The 23,682-nt window shown below is 36.4% G+C and overlaps 1 protein-coding gene across 1 annotated transcript in view; it reads right to left on the bottom strand.

Annotated features, from left to right (window-relative positions):
- The window catches only part of pde4ba (phosphodiesterase 4B, cAMP-specific a), a 158,562-nt gene extending 135,923 nt beyond the window's left edge, over window positions 1-22,639 (bottom strand). The window contains exons 1-3 of the mRNA XM_008415176.2: window positions 22,197-22,639; window positions 12,735-12,830; window positions 318-556 (exon numbers count right to left, since the gene is read on the bottom strand). Coding sequence (XP_008413398.1) covers window positions 318-556; window positions 12,735-12,776 — 281 coding nt within the window. The 5' untranslated portion in view covers window positions 12,777-12,830; window positions 22,197-22,639. The remainder of the gene's footprint in view (window positions 1-317; window positions 557-12,734; window positions 12,831-22,196) is intronic.
- Window positions 22,640-23,682: the final 1,043 nt, after the last annotated feature.

The following is a 23,682-nucleotide window of genomic DNA, read 5'->3' as shown; positions in this document are numbered from 1 at the left end:
TATATATAAACCTTACAGAGGGTTGTCTGTCTATTGATAATTAATACTAACATATTCAGCTGCAACCTCATGCATTGCTACTTAGTTGGACAATATGTCTGTAAATATATAAAGAGTTTTACTATTTCTTCCCCCTTCTATACTGAAAAAGTATATTGTATTTTCCTGGATGCTGATAGTAACTGTGAAACTCCAATATTTTAACAACCAAGAAGGTTACTGGCATTTCTGACAGAAAAGCAGCAGCAGATTGAGTTAGCAGTGAATTTGAAAACAGCGGGGAACGGCTTGTTTCTGTGCAACATCAGTTTACTAACCATTCTGGGTCCACAGGTGTGATGTCTATTCTGGGAGGAACCCCAAACGGCAGAGACGTCGGCCTCGTCATGATCTCTTCGTCTGGTGTTCTCGATCTCTCCCCCTGACGCCAGGACAAGGGGGGCAGCTGCAGGTTGCCAGAGAATCGACGTCCGCCCCGACGCAGGTCAACGCCGAGCGTACAGGAGGGAGAAGTGAAAGACTCACTGAGGCAGCAGTCCCGAGGCTCTCTGCAGTCCTGTGAAGAAAAAAGAAAACAGAAATAAAATGCAGGAAGTGAATGGAGAAGGAGGCTTATAACACAGTAATGTAGGCAAAATGTTTGTGTTCTCAAAGTCTGTATAACAGAAATTAAATGCTACCCATTTACCCACTAGGTGGCGATGTAGGCTTGCTGCTGACTAACACAAGTTAAAGCTTCATCTATAAAAACACCTACTCTTTGCAATCATAGATTAAAGAAAAGCCAGAACAGTGGTTTGTCATATTACTTCAAATTTGTGTAAAGATACCAATTTAATATAATTTAAATAATATAATTACATGTTTTAAGTTATTTAAAAACTATATTAGTTAAATGAAATCATTACTCTATTTAGATAATTTTTTTAAAGATAGACTTCTGAACCACGCAACATATAAAGCTTCAACTCTTTCCTTTTTTCCAACAATTTAATTCACTTTGTTTGCGTATGTGCTCTGTAGGACACTGATCGCAGACTATAAATAACCGTGTTTTTTTTCACTCAACTCTGCACACAGATTTATATTTAGTTTGAAAGGTCACAATGAATGTTAGAAAGTAAAAATGAGGAACAGGTTCCGGTTAAAAAATAAATGTGTATGGTTATGTAAATCAGAACCTTTAGGAAGTTTCTCTAAAATTTAGTATCAAACTTCACATTTTAGACCTAAAATAAAAAGTTATGCTCACTCTATATAGAGTTTAATTTGGACTGACACAATGCTGTCATCTAAACAGATTTACTCAGGTTTAATGTAGAGCTGCAGTTCAAAAGGTGTCTTTAAAAAGCAGTTCTGGGAAAAATGCTAATAAAACCTTAAACTTTGACATTCTAATGCTTAATGTATTGGCTGTTTGGACACAAAGGTAAATTAATGAGTGCTGTCTGAAACATTATCATTACAAATTAAAGGTTCAGAAAAGCAAAATTTATCTGGGAAACCATTTTAAGTTTAGAATGTAGATTTTTTTTAACCATATCATCCTGTCACCTTCCTGTCATTTCCACCGATCTAGTTTCCAAGAAGAACTTCTCTTTTTCTGTATTCTGCAGCACAAAAAGTGCAAACTTCCACCCCCAGAAATAGAATGAAGTGTTTTTCTGTTTGACTAGAAAACCTAGAAAAAAGTTGGTTTTCATCTAATGGTGGTGCCCTCCTTTCATTCCATATTTTTCAAAGAAAGAACACATAGTTACTTTCAGAGTTGTACTATCTGTACAGCACAATGGTTGACTTGACTCTGGGGCAAGTCAACCTTTCATCAATGCTTACACACTTATTTTATTTTTATTCTGGGAGTAAAGTGTTTTGATAAATTAGAGATAAGCAATCATAAGCAATCATAAACTCTCCCAAACGTCAGATAATTTGCTGACTGAATATTTGATATTATGCCCAGTTTCGATTATTTCTCATTTTGACCTTTGTTTGGGCCAGTTCGGTTCGTTATCATGAAACATTGCATACGTTTATGTAAATGCACTAACTAACCCTTGTCCTAAGACAAGGCCTTGTCTTAAACCCACTCAAAAACCAAAAACAGTCTTTATACAAAGGACAAAGGTGAAATATCAAAGAGTTAAAACAACAAAACAAGCAGTACTTTCTTCTATTGCTTCTGATTTCTGCCAGGAGCATCATAAAAGCAAATTTATATTAATCCCTACAGCCACATATGTGTACCATTAAAGGTACACATATTTCCATTGTTTTATATTTTTCTAATATTTATTTGATAACTTGAGGCCTTTTATTCATCTCATGTATTTTTGTGCTCTTTATTGACCAGGTTATTGGTATCTTCTACCACGTTGTTTACTGAGCTGCAGATCAAGAAAAAATCAACAATATGTTGAAAATAACACTTATGTAATATGTATTGAAGAAATAAATGCAGTTTTTTGTTTTTGTTTTTTTAAGCTGAAGTTTGAATATATATTTTACGTTTTCTAAAATATTCAAACTGTTCACAATAATCAATAAAAAAAATATTGTTGACAGGAGTCCAGCTTATAGTTGCTGACGAGCTTTTTTTGGCATATTATTTGTGATGAGTTCTTTGTGATTGGATGACCTCCCTGTCTCTGGCTGGTAGTCTCCAAAGTTTTTAATTAACAAAGTCAGAAGACGCATGATGAAAAACAATTCAACTAAATCTCAAAAGGGAACTGAATAGAAGCCCTAAAAAATATGTTTAAAATGTCCAAGAGTTCTGGTTTGTATGGAAGCCCATTTCCGCCACTCTGGTAAAAATAAATAAATAAATAAATAAATAATATCATTATTAATCTCATTATTTCAAAATAGTACAGGCTGTGAACTTCTTTCACACAGTTGTATCCTTCAGTAGATTTTAAAAAACCTTCATTCTCCTTATAAAAATAAATAAAAGCCAACATCTCCTGCCTCTCATCTTAAAACCTCAGATATTTAAAATATCTAGTCAAGGAAACATTCAGAGGACTGAGAAAACCTTCATCTCTTGTCGCCATTTTCATTTAGTCCATCACTTATTAACAACATTTGTCTGTCAAACAGTAAATACAGAAATAACATTCATATTTATCTGCTTGCAGTCCTCTGCCAGACTCACTCTGGCCTGTCCTGGTGGTGCCAGGAAAACATTAACTACTAAAACATTGTGCCTTAATTTTGCATAAGATTTACTGGGTTGAAAATAGTAAGTATCCTTTCTAGTAAATACACCTACGACTGATCTGCTTGGAGGACTGCCTTCTTCTTACTACTTGTGGCTTGTTTCCATTTTAAAGCTAAGCAACAACACACTGCCTGCTGTCATAGAGACTACATTTAGGTATGTGGGTGTTGGCTATTTTTTCCCCTGTAGGGCTTCCTCAAAGCTGACATTTTCACTAAAAACTATTCATCTTGTGGGTTATCATTTGATACCAGTAAGGTAAGGGAACAAATTTAAGCGTTAAGCCTTTTCTGCAGTAGTAAAACTAAAAGAAGAGAGCAATTAAATATTTAAAAACTTACTCATATTATATTTGCTAAAGACAAGCATTTATTTCTATAAGCAATCATTATTGTGGCTTAGAGAGAATCAAAAGTTTAGTTTCTCAAACAATAGATTTTTACATAGGGTCAATTTAAAAAAAAATAATAATATACATAAATGTGGGCCTTCCAAATGGTATTTCCATGTGTTGTATTGTATATGCACACGCTGCTGGATTGGGACTCCTTGAGGAAAAATTACTGCATCAGTGCAGCATGGCATGGATTCTCTGCTGATGTATTGAGAAAGCCCAAGTTGGTTTCAAAGCAATTTTCTGCTCACCTGCTTTGTTGGATCTGGTGTCTCAAATTCCTCCTAGCAATACACCATGGAGTTTAGGTCTTTAAACACACTGTCACTATAGTTAAAATAAGATATTTGTACTTTTGTCAGTATTGGAAATGCCAAATTCTGCTGAAAAATTAAATCAGCATAGGGATCTGTTCTAAAATATCCTGGTAGAAGGCTCTACTGACTGGATTATATAACATGCAGTGGACCAACAGCAGCACTGGCATGTCTCTTTAAACCATCACTGACTGTGGAAACTTCACCCTAGACCAGCTTGGGTTTTGCGTCTGTCCACTCTTGTTCCTGTAACCTGTACCTAAATTTCCTAATTAGATGCAACATTTACTTTTTATTTAAAATAGGACATTGGAACACTAAATAATAGTCTAGTCCATTTTTTCTTTAGCCTAAGAGAGACAGTTCTCTAGTTCAGGAGTGGCTGAAAACAGAATATCCAGCATATGTATCTGTGTTATAACTTACTACGTAATCTACATAATCCTTTTAAGCTTAACCTACACTTTTTAAATTACACTTTTTCCTTCCACTCAACTTTCCATCAATACACTTAAATACAGCACTTTGGACACCAAATTTCTTATACAGTAACATTTGGTGTCACTGACTGTCTGCTGACCCTATGCATCACTGATAAATTAATTTGATGACTGATCCCTTCAGTTTTTTATGCACTTTTATATGTGCACTAAGTGTTCTATTTAGGAACCTCACTTCTGCTAACACATAAACTAGATCACCTTTTTAATGCGTTTCCTCAAAAATCGATTTCCAAAAACTGTGTACATTTGATTTTCAGCCAAGTAATGTAATAATTAAAACCAAAAAAAACATTTTGACTTTGTTCCTAGAAGGCACATATGGCAGGAACACAAATCAGCATGGCAACCCATAAATGGCAGCCATCAAAAGGCAGCAGCATTATGTAATGAAATTCAAAGCAGTAAAACTGATTTACGACCCTTGAACAGGCTACACTGCGGTGCCATCTTTAATACGGGAAACAAAGCCAAGATTGAGAGGAAACGGAACAAAGTAGGTGCCTTCGGGTGCTAAAGAAAAATATTAGCCTATAGAGCTCATAAGTTATTACTAAAGACGAGAATATGACGATCAATATATTGAACATGAAAAGATAGAGAACATGGGAATAGCACTGTAGGGCAGAAAGGAGAGAGATGTGTAGGCTGGAAGCTACAACGAGCAAAGTGAAGGACAAATTCATATAAAACACTCTGAGCACAGTACATAACCAGATCACAGCCCTGCTACTGGCCTCAAACAGTGATGCTGAATAGACCTGCTGGCTCCATGTCAATACTTCACTGGCTTTATTTTAAAAGTCACATTGAATCTCATATTTTCTTTAAACCTGAATCATGATCTCCCAAAGGAAACAGAAATGTTTAATAACACTGGCTGCAGACAAAGTTGAATAAATGAATGACTCATATCCTTTTCTCTTTGTAAGAAGTGCAGAATTTGTATTTTATTTTTCCATCCTTCACAAACTGGGAGGAAGCAGGTGATTTGATTGAGTGAATGACGCACAAGACAGACGGATGTGTGAAATGAGAGTGTGAAGCAATTCAAGTGGTCTGGTGAGTCAGAATTAAAAGGTATGACCAGCTTTTTAATGATTTAAGGTTCTCAATGTAATCTTCACAGTATGAGACAATTAAGCAAGTATTACAATCAAAAGGTTACTTTTTAAAGAACCTTTTGAAAAATAGTTCACAGTGAATAACAATGTGAATAACATTAGTAATTTTGTTTTTTCTTTTGCAGTTCGGGGAATTGGGTCAAGCACACACGAGACTCTTGACCCCAAATTTGGGAAGTGTCATGTTAATACTTAAGCAGAATCAGAATAGGCAAAAAAAATAAAAAAATCCATTGGCAGCAACACAAAAAGGATTAGCCGACACAGACCTGCTCAGTCTCATTTGTAGAGGCAAAATCAATGTCCACTCTCTACTATATGAACATGTAAACATTTCCCTGCTTCTGCAACCTGGACTCATGCCATTTGATGCTTTACGCCTTTAAGCTGGAGACAAAGATAAAACTTCACAGCACTTCCAACACGAGACATTTGTAAAGTTCTAGAAAACATATTTCTCACATTTGTTTGCAAATGTCAAAAACAGAAGAGCCAGTCGTTTGTTCACTAACCTTTCGTGACATTTTACCTGTCATTTGATTTATGACTATATGCTACAGAAGAAAAACAAACAGATAGCACAGGTGAAAATCATCTATGTTGCATTCAGGAAGCAGTGCAGCAAAAGGCATGATGTTATCTTACAAGTCCACATTGTACTTTATATGAATGAAAATTATAGTAATGCAGCTGCTTAGCATAAACCTGCAAGCAAGTCTACAGGTTTTTTAGAGGGTTGTGGTTTACCAGGCTGTCAGCTTGTTGTGGGAGTTAAACTTGGGAGTTGCCTGGTTTTTTTTTTATCCAAAAATGCACTTTAACAAAAGAGTAAACTAGTACTCCATGGTAAGATCACCCACTAATTTCTATTTCAATTTTTATTGAAATAGAAATTACAACTCTTCACCCATGGCACTGCAAGAAGGGCTGAAGAGCTTCAGCTCAGGTAAGAAAATCACTTAATCGGATTCTTTTTTTAGCACTCTAATATGGCCTTAATTGTAAAAAAAAAAAAAAGTCAAGAGGAAAGCAATTGTTGAAAGAAAGCCATCAAAGTCCTATTTCCCCCCGAAGTAACATTCTAGTCCAAAAATGTATAAAAAAAGAAAAAGAAATATTTTTACTAGCCTGTCCTGGCCACCCCCATAATTTCTGAGGGCACCACTTCTTATTCCAAAGCAAAATTTCAGTTCACTTTCAAACAAATTCACTTTCAAGCAAAATTTCAAACACTTATGAAATGCTGATTATTTTATCTCAAGCTCAAGAGTGCATCACAACAAAAGAAAAAAATCTCACTTTCTTCTGATTTTTCACCCAACTTAAACACTTTGCACTGCTGCCATTTTGACTCAGGAAATAAAGCAGCAAAGGATAGATTACCATAGGGATATGATCTGCAAAAACAACCTTTTCCCTTTATTTACATGGGAGGAAGTGTAAGGATGAAAGCAGAAACAGAAGACAGGTGATAACTGATTAAAAGTGAAAAGGTAAAACTGAGCAGAGTGAAAGACAGAAGGGAGGCAACAGCAGGGAAGAGGGCATGAGAGGAAAGATTGTGGAGAAAGGTTGAATAAAGGAGAGAGTGTGTGAAGATGGAGACCAGGTGAAACAGAGTGGATGAAATAGAATTAATTTAAAGAATATTTCCCAGCAATATGCACACACTTCTGTGCGTTTCCTGCCTGCGCGTGTGAGAACAAACGCCCACCTGTGCAGAAAACACAAACATGAACACATGGTTTATATTTGACTTCAGGGTTTTCAGTAGCTTGACTCGCAGTGTGAATATATTCTGCTTGATGCACTGCAGTTTGCAGCGTTGCCCTTTTTGACATGACTTGTGTTTTAATTTGTCAAAGAGTAAAACGAGCCATTTACATTTGAAATCACTCCATGTTTAATAAATGCTTTCTGTGTTTTTGGACAGCGACTGTGTTGCTATCTTTGAATTAAACATCATTTCAGGAGTATTAACTCTATTTGCCTAAATTTATAAGCTGCTCATAGTGATGAAATATTCTGTGACAGAGGAGCAGGATATTAAAAAAGCTCTTTGGTGAATTATGACGCCCTCTTTTCTTTCTTTCATCATCATCTTTTCTTTATTGCTGTAAAATAGACTGATCTCAGTCTTTAGAAGGAGACAGAATACATTTCTAATCCTCGCTCTGAACAGCAAAATGCACGATGTGAGATAAATTTCTATTGTGGCAGGAGTGAAGACAAAAGCATATTGGGTTAGAATTTGCTGAAGGTAAATTTAAACTGATTGTATGCATGTTAATTAAGCTGCAGCTCATTGGAGAGATAAGAAGGAACATGTAGGGAACCGCATCGAGATCTAGTTTTTAAGAATTACCAAAGATGCTGTCTTAACACCTAACAACCCATTAAACTCTTTCAGATATTTTCATATCATCAGTCTCCACCTCAGTCTCAGGTATTTTCCTCTATTACTTTTAGCTCCATCCATCTTGCACCCTCTCTGAGTAGTACGGAAGAGAATTGGGGCCATTGATTAAAGTCAGATAATCAACTGAGATCAAAAGCACAAATTCTGAGGTTATAGACAGATTATTTTTTCCCAATGGTTCTAATCATCTTCCATAGATTATCTTACTTATTAAAGAAAAGAAAGGGCATTCCCTCACCATGATAGTGCTTCTGCCATGTTTCTGAGGGCAGATGATGTGTTCAAGGTTGATTCTCTCTCACACACACACAGGTTTGTTTTCAGCGGTTTCCTGGCCCGAGTCCACGACTAACAGTTCACCTCTTGACCCGAGCTCTGAATCTGTGATTCATCAGGTGTTGCTTATTTCACTCTGCATTTGTCTCTTATACAAGGTCCGTTTTTCCCTGATGAGTGAAACTTTAGAGCTAAAGTATGGTATGTACACTTTCAACAATCTATACCACAGAAGGACATTAGAAGTGACAAGGTGTGAGTTCCTAATGCCAGGCGATAGACAGACAGACAAAGTGCAAGTGGTCACGGTTTGTGTAATCCCAGGAGTTACTGTTGCTGTGGTAACAAGCATCCTTCCTCCTCACCAGACAAAAAAGAGAAAAGGAGAATGAATATCTGTGTATAATCAGGGCACCATTGAAACAGTGGAGATGGAAGCAATTATAAAGACTGAGTGGTGCGAGAACAGGTCACAGCAGCGAAGGCAGCGAGAACAAACAGAGAAAGAGGTGAAGTGCTGCTGCTGCTGCAGACAAAATATAAGTTTTCGAGAACTTTAATTGGAGAATGAACAGCTGTTCAGTTTGACCCACGTTACCTCTGCATACAAGCTCAACAGCAAGGCCAGGAGAGAGAAAGAAAGCTATGAAATGAGGAAACAAGCTAAAACAAACTGTGTATTGAGGGGGGGTGTTACAAGACATTAGTTTGAAAGAGTCCAGTAGGGAAACAATAAAAAGCAGTCCCATATTTATGAAAAAACATTTTAGAAAGAGATTATGCATAAATTTACACAGAAAAAATTGTTAGTTTCCCAGAGACTCGCATTAAAGTTTCCAGGAAGCCAGATAGAAATATTTGGGACATGGCATACAAATAAAAGGTTGTACATGAGTTTATATAATACAAAGTTTTCTTCTTTTTTTTTTTTTGGTTGATGGTCAATTTAAAATCAACTTTTAAAGAGGTTTAAGTTCATAATTTAAATGAAAAAAATATTATGAAAAAGGAGGGGATGCACTAATCAATCAGAATCAGTTCTCCCTTGTTTTAATACAACGATCGTTTTGCCTGTTTTAATATATTTTTTTAAATCCTGTACATTATGAAATGTATCATTATATTACTGTTACATAACATGTATTTCAGAAATATAGTGTTTTAATAAATGTTTTAAGCATACACTTCTTAAAACGCAGTAAAACGGTGGTTGGATTTATGCACAGGTCCTACTTTCCAAAGAATCTTTGGAAACTGATGGAAATTTTCCATTCTGTTAGAGCGAGTAAAAAAAGTAATGAATATATGTATGACTTGAGATGTAACCGTTTAAAAAAAACGTTTAAAGCTAGTTCTGACTGATGCTCAGTAAAGCTAATCCAAGTATTGGATTATGCAGCGATTCACATGAAATAGTAGTCTTTGTAATTTCCACGAATTATGTGACAGACAGTTAAATACAAAATACAGTTCTGAACAAAAAATTTTAAGACAGACAAAAAGTGTTATTTATTAATGATGATATTGCTTCTGTGCATTTTTATGGCATACAGAAGTTTGTAAATAAACATTTTATAAAATTAAAAGGCTTTTATTGTGAAATATTTGTGCAAAGCCTCTGTGGGCTCTCAAAGGGAGCATGACCTGTAGCGTAGTGTAGTGTTTAAATCCATAAGCCACTTTATCACTTCAACCTTGTCACATGGTTGTGCGTGTGTGTTTTTAGGGACAACTGTGAACAGCCCCACTCTTTTTGGGCTAGGGGCATGAATGGTTTCAAATTGCTTCACTCTCAGTGTGACTCAAGACTCGTACTGCTGACCTTTTCTTCGCCACACAATGCGTTTTCCAGATCTCCCATACAATCTGAAAGGAGCTTCATTGGACAGAACAATATACTGTAACTAAATAACACCACTCCTCTGATAGAAGATATGAATAGTTTTTGAAGGACACGGCAAATGCATATGTTCAGAACTTATAAAGCAACAAGGAACATATTTTAAGAAGCCAATGCTTGATATAAAGATTAGAGGACTTGGAGGTGTGTGCTGTTGAACTTTGTTGGAAACACTACAAGATAAATATGCAAAGTCACAAATGTTGGTCTGAGCTGAAGTGTTTTCACTCAGGAAACCCTGGAGCACATCCATGCACACATACACAGCCAGAGCAATTAGATCAGAGGTGCTCAGCTGTGCCTTGCATGGGGAAAAGGCCATTAGCTCTGATATAATACATCCATTCCTCAGCATAACACACTTCAATAGCACAGACATATTACGACGCTGCACTCAAACTCTTTCACTCTGCATGCCAAATCCTTATTACTTCTTATAATCATTTACACAGACCAGCTTCATGATGGGACAAATCATTAAAACAAACCCTCCCTGGCTTCTTAGCTCATAGTTACACCACTTACAGCTAATCCTCGTTTAGCACCACAAGCTAAAATAAATCCCTGACAATGCATCTTATATCCATTAAGGATCTCCTACTACAACATGCTTAACTTTAATGACTCAGAAAACAGCTAACTGTATTTATCAAAGTGAAAAAGCAGACTTTAGACATGGAGACGTGATTGAATATAACTAAATCTAAATACAGTGACACGTTTTTGTTTGTTCTTTTTAAACAGACTTCTTCCAGGGGTTTCTACAACAAGGTCAGGACAGTCCATCACTGAATAAATCTGCTATTAAGGTCAGTAAATTGCTAAGCAAATGGGGAAACTATAATCCATTCTTCCCAAAATAAACCTGGATTTACTTTTAAAATAGATGAATGGAAAATTATAAAAATCTACATATTTAGACTAAGGGCTATGGTAATAATTGCATGGATCTAAGACTAAAAAAAAGAGTTACACCTCATTTTATACCTTTACTTTTTGCCAAGTGGTTCAAACCTTTAATTAAGTCATAGCCTCGAATGTATTTTTAGTAATGTCAAATCAATAACACACCCTCAACAACAGAACATAAAGATGAAAAATGGGATTGGTGGGCATGATGACACCGAGAGGCAACAGGACTAAGACAGCTGACCAAGACACACTGGAAGTTTGGAAAAATAGAAAGGATGAGTAACACACTCCCACACCTTTAGACATGTCTAAAGCCAAAAAACCAACTCCCACTCATGGCAGAGTGGATGGGAATAAACTGGTTATAGATTAGTTGCACTGTGCCCTATCCATTTTATAATGAGTTCAAATTGTTGTGTGATAAACAATAACTTGCAGTAACCTGAATACTTAGTTTCTGAAACTTTATGACATTTTTGTTTTGGTACAAAATGAGTCATTCCAAACTGCAAAAATGAAGTAGTCCACATAGTGTCTTTAACAGCAATCAGAGTAAAAGATGACTGACATACACAAGACTGAAGCACAGAACAAGTGTTTCAGAAAAAAAACAATTATTTTTCTTTATGTTGCAAAAACATATCACTTTCAATCATTTCAACATTTTAGAACAACGATTGTGTATTCTAAAATCTTAAAAAGTTTTGATTTCAAAACACTGCCTGTAGTTGCACTTGAGCATCTCCTGCAGTAGAACACCATGCTTGTTTGCTCAAACAGAAATAAGGAAAGTCAAGAAAAGCTATATGGCTAAAGGCAATAATGTACAACTTATTGCTTCTATTGAGCTCTGCATAGATTAGTAAATGAGAGCATAACCAAGACAGTGGTTAAGGGTCTGCAACCCTAATTATCAAAATAAATAAAAAATAAAAATAACTTTTTTTGCCCTTTGCCCAGCTTTAAAAAATTGGTTTAGAGCCAATACCTTTACATGTCCTAATAAATATGTCAATTTAATTTAAAAATAATTTTGGGTTTTTACTGGCTGTAAGCCCTGGTCATTAAAATTGACAGAAATCACTTTGTATATATTGAATCTATATGCATTTCAGTTTTTAAATGAAATACTGAAATAAATGACCTTTTTGATAATGTTATTTAGTATGATAAACCTGTCTTTTTTTATCCAACTCTTTTCAATTTAAATTCTTACTAATGCACAATGACCCAGTTTACACATTTCTATTTTCTTATGTGAATTTATGAGTGGATGTGTGCAGAAGCCTTCACTTTAAACAAAAATCAGACATAAAATAAAAACCTCTTCCAGATCTTGTCTGACCCCTGTCCATCACGGTTTAAAGGCAGGAAGGAAGTGTAACGCCATCTTTCTAGATGAGATCTCTGATGTACAGAGAAAAAAAATATTCAAAGAAAAAGAACTGTCCAAACATATTTTGACTGACAAACAGCAGAAACACAGAAAACAGTGAGATCAAAAGCATTCATGAGCCTGAGTCTGTATCCTGCCATTCTTAATGGCACTGTAATGACAATTATTTTTCTTTATGTTGCAAAAACATATCACTTTCAATCATTTGGAAGTAGTAAATCTTCCAAACATTTGGTTATGTAATGGAGATATTTTGGGAGCATGATGACTTACATTGTTGGGAGACACTGTAAGAACACTCCTGCTTTTCCTCATCTTTCCTCGAGTAACGCCCCCTGCAGTCCAACCGCAGAAGCTTCACATGAAAACCTAGAAAATAAAAAAGCTGTATTACAAATACAGAGTACAGCACATTCTGTAACATAAAAGTATGTATGCAGAAGGAAGTTTGATGTGTAAATTCATAGTTTATGTTTTCCTATTATTACAACTTATTTAATAATGCTATTCAGATAAATACATGATCATTTATTTTTTGATAATTATAAAGGCTCATCCAAAAAAATAGCAGTTCTAATAAATGACAGTAACATTTTACAGCCTTTCAAATATAATTCTAGTATAAGGCTTTTCTCAAATTAAAAAGAAATGACAGCACATTTTTTCATCTTTTTTACAGCCAATATAAAAATTGGCAATCCTGAGTCTCCCTAATTGTTCAGCACAGTTTAAGTTAGAGCAGGTTAATAATTCAAAGCAGCAGATAAGATTGACTCCTTCGTAGCCGAGTCTCTCAGTTAAGATAATTCAGAAAGTGGTTAAAAAGATGTTAGATGCTTCCTCCTGTGATCCAGGATGGTCTATTTTTGTCTTTTGTTTCCAGTATATGAAGAGAAGCGTGTTACAGCCCAGCAGTGCTCGAAACACGTAGAACGGGACAGATAAACGGAAATTATGACAAGGGTGATTTTGTAAGCACATGGATAATTGGAGGAGGAGGGGTTTGGTAGCGGAGAGGCAGAGTGTTATAATGAGTACAAAAGAGGATTAAATGAAACACAGATGAGGTTGGGGGCTAAATGGAAAGATTTAAGAAAGAGGTTTTAAACTGGTGAGTGCTAGAAGAACCAAGGATAAGAAGAGTTTGCTACTAAAACTAGTAAAAATGCTGTCTGGTAAAGTTATGAAAGAAGTCAGCATTAAATTATCTAACATGTTTTTCTTGATCAGCTTGGATCAGTTCAACTGATCAAAATATTTTTAAACTTTGTGGTCTCTTCATTTTCTGTTGGATTAAAAATTAACACTTTCAACAAACCTTATGCTCTTTCTATAGAAGCTTCTTCCTTAGATTTATTACTGAGCAGTATATCTGTCAGTCTGAGTGTTTCTCATGAAGTGTCTCAGAGTCTTCAGCGCCAAAGAAAGGAGTTGTTGGTGCAACCTGGAAGTGCTTATAATGTCTGTCAATAAGATTGTTGCTAGGCTGGCCTCTTCTGGACTGGATGCGTCAAGACAGATGTGTTGTTTTTTCTTCTTCGACCAAGAAAAAAAACCCCATCAAAATCCAATTAAAGTTTGCCCGTGAGCATTTGAAACATATTGATGTGTTCTGAATGTCTGTCCTTTGGTCTGATGAGACTTTACATTAAAAAAAAGACAATTTAAAGAAATCTGCTGTCTCCTGTTAGGCCCCTACTGTCCAGCAACAAGGTAGTGACCAAAGACATACTTCCAAGTTTGTCACAAACCTTTTGAGAAACAAAAAGGTTTGGAACAAAAGGTTTGTTCCTCAAACATGGTCCTAGAGTGACAAAAGACACTGAGTGAAACACAGGAGAGAAGCAGAATTATGGTATGCTTATTAAAAATAAATAAACAAATAATGTATTGTATCTTAAGACGCAAGTAATGACGAACAACATGCAACGTACAACTCCAAAAATGTTTGGTCAAACATTCCTTCTAGCTGAGCTTTAAGGTGAAACACCCAGCTTCCATATTTTCAGATCCAGTTTTCCAATTCCTGCCAACTTGCTAAAAAGCATTTCAACTCAATTTCCCCCTTTTTTAGATGGATTATTTTACTGCTTGCAACAGTTTTTGGCTGCTAACTTTATCATAGTAATAAATTCTGTTTTGTGTTTTCTCAATTGACTCCACAGATATTTTACGAGGGAAATCTTCTCGGCATTATATTGTCAACGGCAAATCTCATAAAGCCATGTGGGTGAAAATAGTCATTAAGGAATTTATATGACGATATTTCAAAATGCGTTTAATGAGGGAATCGTCAGTTTTCGAGGCTTCTTTATGGAAATGAGAACCAAGTCCTAAGTAGCACAAATCAGAGTAATAGACAATTAAAGTAACAGAAACAAGAAATGAGTGTTCATGAGCAGATCTGAATATTATGTTTATGGCATGTTTATGAACACAGACTAGAACTGTAGCATCAGAGGATGAAACCTGCTAACAACTAGGAGGATGTTTGAGTGCGTTTCTTGGGGCATTCCAAATAGTTTTCCTCCAGCCTAATTAGCAACATTAGGGAAGACAGGTGTAAAGAGAAGAACGGCTTAAAAACACTTTAAACCTTCAAAATAGTCAGCTTTTGAATACATGCAGCTTGTCAGAAACACGATGTCAATTACATTTTTAACATTTTTATGGAGATGAATATTTACGAAGGGTTAAGTACTGGGTTTACTAGAAATGTATTTTATAACGTTTTTTTTGTTTGCAATGTCAGAGGTCAAATAAACTCTTGAACATAGAATAACTGATTCACATAGAACAACATAGAAAAACTGAACCTACTGCCTCTGCTTCATGTATTTATTTTCATTTGTCACCAAGAGAAACAAAGTTAGCCTTCATGGCAAAATGTGACAGGGCATTCTGTCACATCTGATTTCGATCCTTTTACGCTCTGGCAGGAGTACACCACTGTGACTGAGGGAAAAGCAAGCTGTGCATCATGCCTAATAGAGCAAAGATAACAAGGAAAACCCTCAGCATGCTTGTCTTATAGACCGTCGGTCACTGGGAGTCAAAAACAGCCAGAGAACAGAGTCTACATCTCAGTCCATTTGGGGGTCATTTCTAATTACCACAACAACATACTGTGTGCCTTTAAAATTGTATCTGTTGCCAGGAACTGTGCAGTACAGGCCATTTATCATTCAATGTTAACTTTTTCCCCAAAACACACTCATGTAATTAATTTTGCAAAATGTTTCTAATACTGACATTCATAGTGAAAGAACAGCAAGAGAGAGAGACTGTATGGGTTGCTGCAGCTTTCATATATTACTGATATTTCTTACCCAACTAGACATGAAAAGTATGTGCTCTTCACTGACAAAACCAGGTGGTTTGCCAAATAATTGTATGATTCATATTACACATATCCTCTAAAATCCACTCCATCTTCCCACAGCAGCTGCTTTTGAAATGTACTTTTCCCAATATTTCTGCATGTGTCACCGTTTCTCGTTGCCTGTCATCCAAGATGAGCTCAGGGTATGTTACATCATTAAAAAACACTCTTTACATCCTACACCACTGCATTTATAATGACATTCAATTTCCTCCAGAAACATGCTCATCCCTTGGAAAAGAAAAAAAAATCATTTCACACATTGGTGCCAAGTGGGTGTATAAAAGGACACCCACAGTCCTGAAGGGGGTTTTCATCTGCAGCCGAAATGGTTGCTCACCATTTGACAATTCAATCCCAGCATATGTACTTTTAATAATCTTTCCAGCTGCAAATTAGAATGTTTTGCTTTATCTAAAATATATGTATAACACGCCAAAGTTCACACAAAACACAATCATTTACGACAGCAGTTTTTGATCAGCATTTATTTGGCTTCTTTTAATGAGCCAGCACATAACACAGACCTCCTGCTGCATTTAAGAAGAGGGAAAGTCAACAAAGACCTTTAAGCAAAGTTCATGCCATTCCTCTTTCAAAACAATACACAGGAGCATGGGGATTAGTCTAAGCCCAAGATTATTGAAATAAAAATGCACTCATCAACATCAAATTTTACTAAAAATGTTCAAAAATGTCTGTCTGATTGAAGGTTTTCAACTTGTTAAGAATAGAAAGACAAGTGTTCAAACTATGCATTCCCCAATTGTAAGGTAATTATGAATTAGTTCAACAAAATCTTAAAGGCTTGCAAAGTTTCAGAGAAGCAGAATATTATAATTCCCTTTCAAGGGCATGATCAGAATTTGACAATGGTCAAGTCTTGATTGGATTAGTGAAAAGTGTGCATGTGTGTGAAAAGTCAGATTACTGATGGGTCTGTGGCGATGCCTAAAATGAGTAATGTCTAGTTTTGACACGAAGCAAACATGCATTAGAAAGTTGGCATTCAACAAGCTGGCAAAGAGTGGAAGCAGGACTGAAACACACAAACATGTCGCACTGAACTTGTGTTGTTAATTCTTAAACGCAACCAGACCGCATTACTTTTCATTGCTGTAGCTTTTCAGTACAAAAGTCATTTTTAGAGTAGAAACGATTACAAAATACAAATACATTTTAATAAAATAGAAAAAAAAAACTTCCACAGTCACAGATATTTTAGGTGTAGAACAGCTAATTTATCTATAGCTTCATATCAAAGTATTTTGATTGACTTTAAAAAAAACAGCCTCGGTTTATTCTGTATTTAATATGGAGGAAGCCTCAATTTAGATTTTTATAGCTAGTAATCTTCATGTCTCTGATTAATACAAATTAAAATCACGTTTTAATTTCTTTTAAAAAGTGTGACGGGAAACTAGTATTTGAATTAGAAGGCAGTTGCTTAATTTAGACCAATCCAAAGCTTATCTCCAATCATTTCTGCTTAGCAGGGACACATGCAGGCTGATCGGTATGTTAATTATTCTCAGTTATCTCACTTATGTTATTAAGTCAACCGGCTACATCTCAAGCTCAGAGAAATGTATTCAGTCTCTAGGAGATGAAGGATCCAAGTATGTTGGATGTGTGCACAGTAAATTACAAGCACAAATATTAAAATGTCAGTCAACAAAAAAAGGTAAGGGAAAAGTAGAGATGAGTTTTTTAAATAATGCGAGACTATATGGGCTTTTTACTGGATGCATCAAAACAGACAGTTTATGACCAAGAAATATCATGGAAAACTGAATATAGGAACTGACTAATAAAAGCTCAAAGGGTTGATCACTATAAAGGATGGATCATAAGCTAAAAAATAAAAAATATTCTGAACTGTTTTTTGTTTTTTTCACTATAATGTCCAGCTCCAAGTCTCTCACCTGCCAAGACTTCAACACAACAAGACCAAGTCGATCCTTATTTTAAGACCAACTGACAGCCTCTCTGCCTCCCACTTCACCTTCGCCTGTCAGTGAGGTGAAGAGACAACATGGAAAGCAAGATATTGAACAAAGCTGCAGATATGATCCGCCAAGGGTCCTGAATGCTGGCAGTAAACAGTTTTTCTCGGATTTCATACAACCTCTTCTTGATTAACTGTTCCAGGTTATCAAACTTTTAACAGCAAACCAGTTGCACTACCTTTCAAACAACATTAAAAAAACAGGATTTCCAGAGGCCCTTCAAGCACCACTTCAGCGTGCTTACCATCCTGAGTTAGGGGTATATGACACAACCATCTTCCTGCTTCAGTGAGCGCGTTCTGATCTGAACAAAGCCGGCAGCTGTGTGGAGATTGCGTTCTTTGATTTCTCTTATGAATTTAGTGCAGTTCAGCCAGCACTTCTACGTGAGCAGCTTCCAAAATTACAGCTGGATGTCTCCACAACAGCCAGGCTAACTTAATACCTGAAAGATAAACTCCACAGCGGCAGAAAAAAATAAAAAAAGTTATGTTTCTGAGATGCAACACAGCACAGCTGAGCGCTGTATTCTCACCACTTCTGTTCAATTCTCACTCATAATTCAATTAACTAATAACAAATTTTAAAAGAATGCTTGTTTCAATTGAGTTGGTGTGAAACAAAGTATGGCACAGAATTAAATAACTTCTCCCAAAGTAATAATACAGAAGAAATAGGCTGTCAAATGCGCACTCACCTGGTATTAAATAATTTCAACACAAGGTTGAAAGAACAGTTTATCAGGCTTGACAAGCACCTATAGGCAAACAACGAGCACATAAGCAAAAGTAACACAATATCAAGGATATAAATCTAGATATGAATAGTCTTGAATGGACTATTATACAAGCAGTGATGTTTTTTTTCCTTTAATGGATTTGTTGAAGCACAATATTCATCAGAAAGATGAATATAAAGAAATGATTTACCACTGAGACTCACGTACAGCCAACGGTGAATGTAACATACGCACACAGAAGCACTTAAGAATCATATTTCTTACAATTCCACAAAAGAGCTGCTTCATTAATTTAATCCACATTGCATTCAGTTCAGTTTGTTCATACGACATCAATTCACATCAACAACTGTCACCTCGAGGCATTTTACACAAAAAAAATAAAGTCAATCCAATCATAAAAAACAAACAAAAAAAACGGAAGGATGACAAGATGTGTGATGAACAACAAATTGGGAGAGGCTGCAGCACAGAAAGAAAAACTGTTTTCTTCAATAAGTTATTTAAGCTGTAGAGGGCGAATACAACATGCTGAGATGGGGGATGGTGCTGCGTGGCGGTGGTCCAGATATTTTCTGTTATAGCAGAGAAAGGAAAACATGCCACTCCACAGAAGCAAGATTCAAGACATTTCCAAAGCATGGAAAAGTTTGCAACACCAATAACCTCTGTCTTTCAGCGCAAAAAAATCAATGGATTTAAAGTTAGACAAAAACAAACTAGCGTGTAATTAAACTGTGCACTGGTTAGACTGACCCCACGTGAACTTAGGTAAAATGAAGGTTTCCATCTAGATGGGTAAAGTTTGGAGGGACAAATGCAGAAAAGCCCTCACCTGTGACTCCAGATGAAGGTGAGGTTTTACTCAKAGGTGTCAGAGGAAGGGTAGGTGTAGGGGTGAAGATAAATATACATGCCACCATTTTCATAGTTTTGCTTGTAACAATGTTTTGAAACCATGTATCATTCTCCTCACAAATATACACTACTTCATGTTGATCTTCATCACAGAAAGTTTGTAGGTATAATGAGACAAAATTTAAAATAGTCCCAGAGGTATTAATGCTTTCACCACAAGCTGTAGGTGATGCGGCAGAATCCTAAACGTGTTGCTCGTTTGCTTGAAATCCTGTGACTCCATCAGAGCCTCTCCTTCATAATCTTAGCCTGAATCACATTATATAAGAAAAATATTTTCATTTTTACAACATTTTGGATCTTCTTCCAATTACCTAATCTTAAACTAAGAAGTTGTTGTTCTGGCAGTGATTCACATCGAGGTACGGAGTGGTACGGGACTGAAGCAGTCCCACACAGCCTGGAAATGTTAACAAAACAGATATGCTGTTTCAACCATGTTGACGAGAAGTTTGAATATGATTTAAAAGCTACACAGTTTTCAAGAAATCCCATAAAATATACCTCCAAAATATGTAAAAATGAAAATAAAAACTGAAACTGAGCATTAGTCAATTTTTTGAGTCTCGTAATTACTCTTTTTGAATGAGCATGCTAACTGGCTAGCAAGAACATAGTGTGAGAAATAGCAAAATGAACAATTATTTAACATCTGAGAGGTTTCTGTGCAGACGCAATGGACACAATAGACAGTTTAATTACAGTCTGACCGTGGTTCAGTGTGACTAATTTCAGCAGTAAAGCGATGCCAATTTAACGTCTGTAATTGGTGCAAGTCAATCTGAACCCAGATGGGTGGATTTGCTGAAGTGCTCTGGGTTTGAGTGGGTTGGTACCTGTTCAGTAACAACATGGATCGATGCGTTTCCGCATTTAAACATTGAGTGCAGCCAACAGATCAATATATTCTGAACTTCAACTGTAGCAAATCATACAAACTAACAGCGCCACACAGTTATTTTTCCATGAGTGACTTAGTGTAAGATAAAAAAGGGGAAGCTGAAAGATGAAACATCTTGTGATAAGAGGAGACCATGAAGAAAGGAAAGTTTCAGGGCATCTACAGAGCGAAGCATCAGAGCTGCACAGTGGTATAAGAGGTCATGTGAGGAAGCGAGGATAGAAAGAAAAAGAAGTCAGCAGAGACAGGAAGTGCACCTGGCATTACGCCCTTCAGCCAATTGATTTTCTACTGTTTTACACTTTTATTCACAAAGCAGAACAGCCTGCTGCTTTGGATCCTTCCCTTGTGGGACTCCCCAAGCTCGTCTCTGACAAGAGGAGTTCCTATTCCACAAGGTTCTCCATTTGTGTTTGTGGTCTGCATGCAAACAAGCTCTGCATTTGATGTTATTTTCAGCTTAAAATAAATTCAGGCCAACATTGCTTTTTGCAATTTGTTTAACAATAAGACCATATATACTTAAATTAATCTTTAAGTGCCTGAGGTCTGTTAGACAAGATAATCACCAGTATAATACAGAAAATTAAGTGATTGTTGAGAACAGACAGATGTTTTGGAAATTTGCAATAAGATGATAATCCTCATGCAGAAGTGGACCATTCAGCTACTAGGAGCTTTTAAGAGGTAAATCTGGGATATTTGTTTCAACAGTATGCAAGGATCTGTGTGCACTCCTGTGGCTAAGCAGCAATGTTCAGACTCTAACAGTACAGGTAATGTACAGAGATCCAGCATAACATTATGACCACATGTCTAATAATGTGCTGCCTCCTTTTTTGTTATTAAAACAACAAATTAAGGGATGAAGTCAAAGGTAATCGTGACATCGGCCAACAAGATCTTAGTAACCGATATGGCCTCTCTGTTGCTGGGGTGGAGTCTCCATAAATCTGACCTGCTTGTCAACCAGAGTGATTTCTGGTTGAATAGAGGCTTGAAATGTGCTCCTCAAACCATTCCTGAGTCTTTTATGATTTTTGGTACGTCACATTGTCCTGATGAAAAGAAGCAACAACCACTGGGGAATGCCCTTCCAATGAAAGCTGTACATGGTGCACTCTGGTGTATTACCCAGGTGAGTTAAACACACCTGTGTGATAAATGAGGCAAGGCCACCTTCCTGAATCGGTCGATAGTCCAGTTTTGATGTTGAAATGCTCATTTTTAGTAAGAATGGGCACCCTCCCTCATGAGTTTAAAACACTGCTGCACTGTGCACACTTACCATTTCAATCAGAACTAGGATTAACTTCTTCAGTGTTTCAAATACAGTATCTGATGGGCTGCTCAAGAGCCTTTTCACAACTGCGCCTTCCAGGAAGCACTTTCAATAGGTACTGACCTCTTGACAACACTCTTGAAGAGAGGCAGATTTGCAAATGCTCTGACCCAGATATCAAAAACTGGACCTGCACAAACTCAAATCCTTAATCTCACCCATTTTTCCTGCTTATAATACATCAACATTGGGGACAAACTGTCCACTTGCTGCTTATAAAACATGAAGAGACAATCAGTGTGATTTACTTCACCATGTCATGTCATGTCAGTGACCAGGATTAATGACATGTAAAAACAGAAATCAAAAGTGAGACAATAGTTGCATTATAGGTGCCCGTTTAAGTAAAAACAGAAATAATATTTAAATGAGACTGAATAACAGAAACAGTTTCCAGGCTGCAACTGTTTCTAATAGCGGGAAATCATCACATTAAATCAATACCTCGTGTCTTGTTCGCAGCTCATCCGCACGTGGGGACAAAGGGAATCCCGACGCCTCTCGCGCCCTGTTTCCGGATGAGAGTGCAGCTGTCACCGAGTCAAGACATTTAATTCATTCCGGTCCAGCGGTTGTTTATCGCCGTCCTGAACTCGGATGGGTCCACACCACAGCTCTCCTTGCAGGAAGTCCACTCTCTGCCACTGTTTGTTTCCTTCTCTTTTTTCCTCCTTTTTTTTCTACATTTAAATGCTATTGTTGAAATCATTCACATCCTCAAAAGATTTCAGGCTTGTCCACTTTTTTCACCGAAACTGAAAAAAAAAAAACTGTGACGAAAGTGGTGCGAAAAATCCAGGAAATTATCTTTTGTCCCAGCTGTATATCTCTTCAACATCCACAAGCCATCCTTCCTAATCGAGGTGCTTTATGATTTCACGGGAGCTTCGCTGCTTTCGCGACTCAAATTCATCTGAAAGTCGGATCTTCCCTCCTCCGGTTCCTCCTTCTCCTCCTGCACCCTCCCTCAGCCTCAGCAGAGGAGGAGTGTGGACCAATTGAGATGCAGAAATATCGAAAGAGAGCTTTTGATGAAAGAAAGAAAGAAAGAAAGAAAGAAAGAAAGAAAGAAAGAAAGAAAGAAAGAAAGAAAGAAAGAAAGAAAGAAAACAGTTTTCTTTGTTTTAATATTTCAAGTTTCAAACAAAAAAAATGGCATATTTGGTATTAATTTATCTTAATTTGAGACCCAAGTTTCCATGTTGTTTTTTGTTTTTGCTTTTTTAATTAAGACAAAAAATTATTATTAAAAAAAACATAGATATGCTATTTTATTACTCACACTTTCATGGAGGCAAAAAGTGACTGATTGTTCTGCTAGCTGTCCAGCAAACATTGATTGACACCGTCCACAAGTAGAGTCCCACTATATGCAAACATTTTAATGACAAGTTGAGTGGAAGGATGAATGGATTTTTAATAAAGAAATGCAATTCTTGTGGCTTACCAGCCTTTCTCAAAGTTCATGCTAAGATAAAGCTGGTTGTTAACAGAGAACTGCATACAAGCATTTTAATGGGAAGTTTAGTTGAAGGAAAAATTTGGCAGAAAAAAGGTTTTTCAAGCAATAGGGAAAAGTCCAGAGTTAAAAAGAATTGTGAATCACAGCTAAAAGAAGAGCATGAGAGAAATTCACCAGGTGTGGACTGCAGCTGGAGTCAACACACACAGAGGAGTGTGTCATGGCTCCACATTTCATTTGGTACAAGACGTTTGGAGAGCAGGGAGAGCTACAAATTAAGATATCTTAAAATACAATCAAAATGGTTGCAAAGAAGTGAAATATAAAGAAACTGTAACAAAAATGTTTTTTTTTTTTGCAAAATAATGCTATGCATCATGCATGTAATATTATATTTCATATCTTTATTTATAACTGATTGATCGTGTGGCATATCAGCAAGAGTTCACAGCTTGACGCATAAAAAAT

The sequence above is a fragment of the Poecilia reticulata genome, linkage group LG8, assembly GCF_000633615.1.
Source record: "Poecilia reticulata strain Guanapo linkage group LG8, Guppy_female_1.0+MT, whole genome shotgun sequence".
Classification (NCBI taxonomy): Eukaryota; Metazoa; Chordata; class Actinopteri; order Cyprinodontiformes; family Poeciliidae; genus Poecilia; species Poecilia reticulata.
This window is presented reverse-complemented; position numbering and strand designations above follow the sequence as displayed.